The sequence below is a fragment of the Maylandia zebra genome, linkage group LG10, assembly GCF_041146795.1.
Source record: "Maylandia zebra isolate NMK-2024a linkage group LG10, Mzebra_GT3a, whole genome shotgun sequence".
In the NCBI taxonomy this organism is placed as follows: domain Eukaryota; kingdom Metazoa; phylum Chordata; class Actinopteri; order Cichliformes; family Cichlidae; genus Maylandia; species Maylandia zebra.
In genome coordinates, this window is record NC_135176.1 from 25631074 (window position 1) to 25640084 (window position 9011).

General features: G+C 41.3%; 1 protein-coding gene across 4 annotated transcripts in view; it reads left to right on the forward strand.

The window, feature by feature from the left end:
* The window catches only part of ppm1e (protein phosphatase, Mg2+/Mn2+ dependent, 1E), a 67864-nt gene extending 59155 nt beyond the window's left edge, over positions 1–8709 (forward strand). For all 4 annotated transcript variants that reach the window (XM_004561803.3, XM_004561805.3, XM_004561804.3 and 1 more), the window contains one exon: positions 55–8709. In XM_004561803.3, coding sequence (XP_004561860.1) covers positions 55–983 — 929 coding nt within the window. In that variant the 3' untranslated portion in view covers positions 984–8709. The remainder of the gene's footprint in view (positions 1–54) is intronic.
* The last annotated feature ends 302 nt before the right edge of the window (positions 8710–9011 follow it).

Consider the following 9011-nt stretch of genomic DNA (forward strand, 5'->3'; position numbering starts at 1 on the left):
TTTACCTTAGTCTGAGCAGATCCTCACAGATTAAACTGTTACCTGTGTTGACAGGTGACTCTGAGCACAAACCCTACATCTGTGGCGACGCAGACCATGGCATCTTCCCATTGGATGGTTCAGAAGACTACCTGATTCTGGCCTGCGATGGCTTCTGGGACACGGTGAATCCAGATGAGGCGGTGCGCGTGGTCAGTGATCATCTCCAGGAGAACGCTGGGGACACCACCATGGTAGCTCATAAGCTGGTGGCCTCAGCCCGGGATGCGGGCTCTAGCGATAATATCACTGTCATAGTGGTCTTCTTGCGGGACCCTCGCTCGCCACCACCCACCAGCACCGAGGAAGAGGAGGAGGGTGTGGTGGAGGGAGAGGTGGCGGACGAGGAGGAGGTAGCAGAGGTGGAGGAGGAGGAGCAAGAAGAGGAGGAGCATGAGGAGGAAGATGAAGCGGTCAGGGTAGAGCGTGATGGCGGAGAGGGAGGAAGCAATGCGGACAATGGGGGGAAGAGCCGTGGAGGCTGGCCCCTGCAGCAGTGCTCAGCGCCCGCTGACCTTGGCTACGAAGACCGAACTGACTCGTTCACGGACAGAACTAGCCTCAGCCTGCTGGGGCCATCGCTGGAGGGCCGCATCTCGCTGACCTGCGGCTCTTTCGGCCTTAGCCCCGACCTCTTTGCCGCCTCTCACATCTTCCGAGAACGCGCACTGAGGCGCAGGTCCTGTGTCCCTCTTCAGGAGTCCAGCATCTCTAGCTTCACGGACCCACTGTGGCCCCACACAGCCATGCTGTTAGGCCAGGCAGTGAGGCGAAGCCGCAAGCTCGGTTATGGTAGTCGCCGGTGGGGGCGGAGGTTGCCAAGCAGATCCAGGGAGCTGCTAGGCCTGTTACCATCTGGCCCCCTGCTGCCCCACATGCAGCGCTACTCCAACCAGAAATCCGAAGTGGCAGTGCCTCAACTGCCCCATGATGCCTCCATCTGAAGAGGTGACCCAGACCAAACCTTCTCCTTCAACCCTCCTTCCTGCCCCGCAGTCCACCCATCCACCTTTGCCTTCAACAACACGTCAACATGTCTTTCTTTGATAGTTGGTAGTTGTAGCTCCTGCAGTTGTTATGTGATTATTGAATCTCTGTCAGAGGAGTGGTTCTCTCTGTCCTAAGCTGAAATGTTTCCAATTGTAAGCTGGCCCATTAACACAAGCCCCACTCCTCAATGCTGTAGGTAAAGCTCATAACTGCATTCTCCATTGGGACCACTGACCAGTCAAAATGAAGCCAGAGCTGGAAGTGCAGGTTAATAAGATGTGTTCAGACTGAAGGACACAGCTTACCGTAGGCACCTTACATAAAGTTTACGTCTGAGTATTTCATTAACGAGGATATAAGTGAAGATTTAAAGGCAAATAACAGAAAGAACTGGACACCAGAAACATTTAGAAGCAGTTTTGTTGATGAGAAACATATTCAGTCTGAACACATTTAAGATTAATTTATGTGCTTGGTCGCTCTACAGACTATTTTGAAGAGACCATTTTAAAAAGAAAGAAGATGCAACACAGAAAAGATTAAATCTGGTACTTGAAGAAGGAAAAACTGAGGATGAAATAAAGAAAAAATTGCTCGGCTTGGTCAAAAGTATGTGGACAAAAGTATCATGTACTGCAGGGATCTGATCCCTTTTAGCCATCTTTACCGTCATTTCTTGTTACTCTCTTGTTACAATATATAAAATGTATAAGCCACCACCAAACTACTTTTGCTGGTTTGCTCATTCGCACAAAGTGGACAGACGGGGGGGAGTCAAATCTATCTCCGTAGCTCTAACTGAACTTCATGCTTTTAAGTGTAATCATCCACAGACTGTTTTTTTTTTTTTTTTTTTAAATTCTGCATCTCACTGTGCAGTCATACCCAGGTATAAATGCACGGCGAGGTGTCACATATCATCTTTTCTTCTGAGTAAGCTACTGAGAATGTCGAGCGACCCAGCATTAAATTAAGCTCTAAAAGCGCAGCCTGCCTCTCTGTCTCCTCAACAATCCCTCGGTGGCAGATGAATAACATTCGTAAACGGAGGCCGGAACAATTGTTGCTCCTGGTTTCTCGGACTGGAAGCACACACTGTTCTGCCCCCTCCAATTCAGTCAATGACCCAGCCATTATCCAGCCACATTTGTCTACAGATAAAAGCACTTAGCACCGGATTATAAAAGATTAGCAGTCACTTACCTGAATAAATTCTTCATGTAGTCCAGATGGTGATATGCTCCTGAGATAATGGGGTTTTTAGAGCGGGTTTTTTTAAAAAAACAAAAAAACAATTTCATCATAGTTTTGGTTGTTTTTGTTTTTTACAGAAAACCCAGTGAAGAAAAGCATTTTTCCCACAGGTATTCCATACCTTCCATATTACTGAGTTACTGAGCTCCATGTCCTTTATGCACACCCAGTCACTCATTGTTTCCTATCACCATTAAAGACAAGTCTGGCTTGTGCGTTCAGCCCAGTCATATCACGAGGCTCTAACAGCAAAAGAGATTAACATTTTTATTTTGCCAAAATAAAAGTATGGATACCACTCTCACATCTGTCTGATAAATATGAAGCTATTACCAGCAGCTGATTGGCTCAGCTTACTGATGCTTACTTATGGATAACACCGATATCTATCACCGCTATGTCTATCAAGATAGGATGACCATGCAATATTTTCCAGCTGTATTATTTATTAATTCAGAGAAACAGGAAATTTTCTAAACGTTTTTAATAAGGTGGGGTCTGATACAAGTTTTTCTAGACTGTAACGTTAATATTTTGCTACCTTTCGGCAGACTAATATGTTACTACCCAACAAACATATTACATAATTCCACGTTGTTACATTTTGTCATAAGAACTTGGTAAGTTTGTATGCTTCTCTTGTAGCAAAATAACCAGACTATTTTGCAACGTTATAGTAACATTATAGAAAAATGTGGAGGTGATGTCATACATGTGAGGTACATTATAATGTTTTATAATGCTGCTTTGACTGGGCTTTCTCTTTTATGTTAGTATTGTGTCATTTTTAAATGTCGAGCAAATGTAAGAGACCAGGAGGAGGCGTTGCCGCTACACTGCCCCAAACAGATTTTGTTGTAGGGTACCTGCTTCCAGTCTTCACGCTAAGCTAAGCTAATTGACATCTGGTTTGCAGTGGCTTCTTGTTTAACTGAGTGTACAGATGTGGGAGTGGTTTCAACTTCTCATGAAGAAAGCGACCCAGCCAGTGTCCCCAAAAGTTAGGAGCCTAAGAGACAGCTATCAAAATGTAAATAAAGAATCACTGCATAACAGTATATCATCTACATTACATAGTGCAGCTACTACTGTGCATTCACATCCTCCTTAGATGGTCCCAGTTGGGAAAATTGTTCTTCCGACTTCCGCTGTTCATGTAGCCTATAGCATTTAATGTGAAAACAACATGAGTGCTACAAAGAAGACATGTTGTATTTTCTTACTAAGTGCTTTAAAAAGTACACACATATTCATAGCTATAATGAATTAATATGGATTTACCTGACTTGTTATCCAAAGTTATGGCAAATTAATAAAGAAAACATTTCCAAAATTAATTTTCATCACAAATGTGTATGAAAATGTGAATTTGCACCACTAATCAAAGATTTCTCAGTATAAGCCAAACACTTTGTTTCATTTGTCTCGTAGCAACATTTTTGCAGACATTCAGAGTTGTTGTAACTTCAGGGCATGTTTTGCAGTTGGTAGCTAATTTTTCCAATTCCTTTCAACACCACATGAATAGACAAATAGCTGCCACTGTCAGAGAAATCCACTGTGGCTGACTCCCATGGCTTCACAGAGCCTTTATAATTGGATCTGATCTAGATTCTGCAATGGACAGGCCCTCTGTGCTGTCCAACAGGCTCACTTCAGGTATCTTATCAGGCCATAGAAATCTTCAGTTTTTATACCACTTTGCCTGAATAGATATTCCTCACATTTATGTTTGTTTTTTCATGTCTTATCCCAAATATCCACTCAGTACAGATCCTATAAACAATAATTCATAATCATAAATACCAAGCAACCATGTAGCCATCAAACAATAATCCTCTGACTGACTTTATGTGATAATACTACAAAGACAGTTTTTTTCATATTGGACTCATTAATCCCTTTCTAATGACACTAATAACACTTAAACCCAATATAATCTCACTTTGCATTAAATATATTACCTTTTGTATTTCACCATACTCTATGGCTATAATCTAATATTACTGAAAATTTACTCTGAAAAATATTTACCTTTAAACAGAAGCGTGCACTAATCTGATTGATTCCTGGCCAACAAACTTTAGTTCAAACAACAGCTGTGGTTAGTATTTTTATGGGGTCATTCAATTTTGAAACAAAAACCTTGTAAAAGGTTCTCAAATATACCCTCATAACTAGCTAAAAACAAGAAGTTTACCATCCTCTACAGCTACTGAGAATGCTAACTTTTTCACAAAAGAAAATTATTTTTGTACTGAGGGCAAAGTTAATTAGCTCCAACAAAAATCCTGTAAAGCGTTAAAAGTAAAAGGTATTTTGATGCAACCCTCTTTAAAGCTTGGGGGAAAAAACACATGGAATCAGTATAAATCCTATCTGACATTCAGCTGTTAATATTGGACTTTTAATGTTAGCCCACATGAGAGAAGGCTCGCATCAGGGCTAACCAGTGTTTGGTGATTTTAATGTTTTTAGTGGCCGTGTTTTAAGACCACTCAGCAAAGACTTTAAAGGGGGTAAAGTGGGTATTTATGTTGAATCATTATCTAAATTATCTTAAGACATTAAAAATCACCTGTAAACCCTGATTTAAAAAAAACTTTAAAACGTTTGTTGATTTTTGCCACAAAAATGGGATTTTTGTTCTCCATTAGCCACCATTGTTTCTGTTTCTCCCACATACTCTGGATTAATTTAATGCCATCTGTCTCTTAGTCTGCTTTAATACTAGTAAACTAGTTATCCAGCTGAGCAGATATATAAAAAAGGTGGCGCACCTATATATTTTTTACATATTCGCCATGCTTTATTTGTTATTAAAGTCCAACTTCAAATCCAGATTATCAAGGGTAACCAAACGAAACAATAGCCAGCGAGATTGCAGCTATTTAATGAGGTTACAATACGAGCAAGTGCACAGACAATATAAAAGATGGATGTAGCCACCATGACGTTACGAAGCCTTAGGCGGAACTTTTTCAGTGTTTTGAAACTCGATGCGACAACTGATCAATCAGAACTTGTTAGCCAGTGAGTATACCCTGGATAATTCTCCTTTCTGACAATTAACAAAGTGGACCTGACGGTTTATTTGATATGACCTGAAACTCTGAGCTATATTTTTCCATAGGCTTCTCTAGGGCCAGAAGTCCTTTTGCAGCCAGAGAAGTCACCTCCTGCTGCCCTTTAAAAAAATGTATCTTGAAGGCACTTCCATGCTGGCTTCAGTTTTCAGGCCTGGAAGCTACACCCATTTTTTCATTGTCTATGCTAGCATACAGAAGCCCATTTTGAAGATGTAAGCCACCTGTACCCCCTCCTCCAACCCTCCAGCCTGTGAGTCCATGCACTGGTCCAAGAGGCCTGCTCACCATGGGATTACTTACCTTTGTTTCTTGTGTTTTGAGGTTTGGAAAGGCTAAAAATCTGGCTGCTACGCTTTTGTGTGGACATATTAATTCTTCCTGTAACACTGTACCTCCACTCTTTCCAAATGTTAGTGATAACCTGGATCTGTAAACAGTTCATCCACTTTCACTGGCTGACAAAACACCCAGCATCACTAACCCTGTTGCTGTTGTCTCCTGTAACCATCCTGTGGACTGAATAGTGACGAGCATGAGCAGAATGTACCTCATGTCCCAGAATGTCCTGACAGACTTGGTGAAGAGGGTCAACATGAGGTGTTTACTTTGTTTTTGTTTTTGTGAGGGTAAGAATAGTTTTTTGAGGAATGTACCGTCCAGACACTCAACAAACTACAGCCACTGGATCGCATTTTGTGGGACTGTATCTGCAGTGTTTGTCTCCAGAAGCGTGAAGATGATAGGCAACCAAGGAAATCAAGTCATTCTAAAAAAATCACTTAGGAATGGATGTGTGTATATTATGAGTAATGTGAGTTAATTGGGTGCTGGAGGAGTGTACATATAATAATTCTGTCTTGTAAATCAATGGTTTTAGTCCATCAGCTGGTGAGATATCTACTTGAAAAAGTCATGAAAACATACATTAAATTATTGGCTTAATCTTCTGCAATAGCTTTGATTTTTTTTATTAGTATCAGCCTTAAAAAATGCCAGTCATATCAGTAGGTTTGCGTTACAAACACAACCATTTTAGCTCAAAGATTAGAGCTTTCACAAAGCCTCGAACTCCAGGGAAGCAGAGCCGCCATTGGGTGACAGGGTCTTGTTATAATGATAGACATATGACAATGTTGGAAATACATTACAGGGTTACCTTGGCAACTGGAGCTTGGACTATCCACCAGCTGTTAGCTAAAAAGGCATGGGTGTGCGTCCACAAGCGACTCGCCTATAATTCCCAGCCAAAATCCTGCAAATGCATTGACAGGTTCCCAGATTATTGCCGAACATCTCTGATCCAAATTATGTCACTAACACCAAAAGGCAGCGTCCATTTCTATTATATTTTGTTTACTGCAGGGGAGCACAGTGGAGCAGTGGTGCAGTGAGGACAATGAGACAGTCCTGGGTTCAAGCCCATGAGCCGGCTGGGGTTTTCTCTGTGCCTCAGCTTCCCGTCACAAAGACATGTACGTTAGGTTAATAAACTACCTGTCAGGGTGTACCCTGCTTCTCACCATGATGGCTGGGATTGGCTCCGGTCCCACTGTGTGACACTGAATTGGATAACTGGAAGATGGACAGATGGATGGTAGTGATAGAGGGGAAATCATGGGTCCACCAAAGTTGTTAGGGTTCATCCTCTGGAAAGCATGAATTTCTGAACAAACTGTGGAAAAATAGCAGTAATACTATCAGAGATCAGTTGTTAGTCAAAATACAAATGCATGGAAGTGATGCAATGGTCTGTACAAGACCATACAAAAAGGAACAATCGCACCATTATTCACTACTTAATGATTTTTGCATTAAAGAAATGGTCCAGATATTCTCAATTAAGAATTAATAACTCTCCTAGGAGTTATTAATAACTCTCCTAGGAGTTATTAATAACTTTCCTAGGAGTTATTAATAACTCTCCTAGGAGTTATTAATTCTCAATTAATAACTCCTAGGAGAGACTCGAAAATTTCATTTTATTTACATTCATTTCTCTAATGCTTAGTTTAATACAGTTTTACTTTGGTTTAGGGTTGAAATATTGGACTATGGTGACATATCTGTCTCTTGAGTGAGCCGCTCACAGCCTGAATACATTTCAGATGCATTATTTTAGATCCTGAACCCATATCTGTTCAAGCAGAGAAACACTAAATATCCAGCAAACACACAGTCTGCACCATCTACTCCAACATAAAATTGTATTACATTAAGTTTGATGGTTTTTCATTAGAACGAGATCTCCTTTGATGTTGAGGTTTTGATATTTGGTGGCAGTTCTGCTCTGCTATAGGAAACTGCTGTGTGCACACTGACACTCTGAAGCTCGTTTTACTTGTGCCCACTCCAGCTTTGCAGTGCAGTTGTAGTTTTCGGTGTCCTGTTGTTCAGTTTTTCAAACCGTGACAGCTCTCAGTGACCAGGAATCCCCGCTGGCTGCATTCATGTGAATACAGTGTTACCCATCATACTGAAAAACCACAGAAGTTGTCACTGTATAAGCAAAGAAAGCATTTGCCATCATTCCCTGTGGTAAATCCTCCACCTTAGATCGAGAAACCCTACACTCCCGACCCGCTCACACTCTGCTTGCTCTTAATAAGTTCCTCCGAGTCGGACGTGTCCCCACTCTCATGATGAAAGCAAGCAGAGGTTCGGCTCTGCTCTCCCATGATCACCGTCCAACTATAGGGCCCTCTGTGAATCTGCACTGTGTCTATGTACACAAAAGCTTTTTCTTTTACTCTGTAAGCAATAATGACATTGCATTAAAGGCTCTCTGTGGGTTTGTCTTCTGCTGAAGGATGCAACAAAATACAGTTGTGTTAAGCCATACTTGAAAGGGCATAATGGGCGAGTCCATGAAGTCCGTTTCCCATTCATTTTATCTGCAGATGAGTCCTAATATGTCTCAGATCAGCTTTAGCATTAGATAGAAGAATGAATGTGAAGCTTTCTTCTATAAAAACAAAAACAAAGGAGCTGGGATAAAAGAGGCAGGATGTTTAAACTTGTATAAGCCATCTGTGTGCGTTAGAAAAGGAGTCCGGACTTCTGAGACCTATGCACTGCTCAAATGTAGACCAGTGGATATGTGGTGAGTTGGGAGTAGGGCTGAGAGTGAGAGCCTCTCCCCTTCTTGTCCTCCAGGCTTGAAGACAAACCCCATGATTGGCACTTCTTCAACATGCAGGTTAGGTAAAGAAAAAATTATAATAATAATAAAAAAAAATGTAAAACACACACTGAGTACCTGTATTATCTGTGTTCCTGTAGTATATAAATATGTGTATTGTAACTGGTGACTAATTATGTATATAAAGATTAGACCAAGTCTCTGGCTGATGCTTTTTCTTTAACTGTGACTGTCTGACATCGCATAAAAGACTGTCGGAAGCCAATGAAGGGAAGCCAAAACAGGAGAAATCTGCTCTCTCTTTCTAGTCCCTGTCAGGACTCTTGCTGCAGCATTTTGGATTAGCTGAAGGCTTTTCAGCGAGTTTTTTGGACATCCTGATAATAATGAATTACAGTAGTCCAGCCTGGAAGTAATAAATGCATGAACTTGATTTCAGCGTTGTCAGGATATTTCTAACTTTAGAGATGTTGTGCAAATGGAAGAAAGCAGTCTTACAT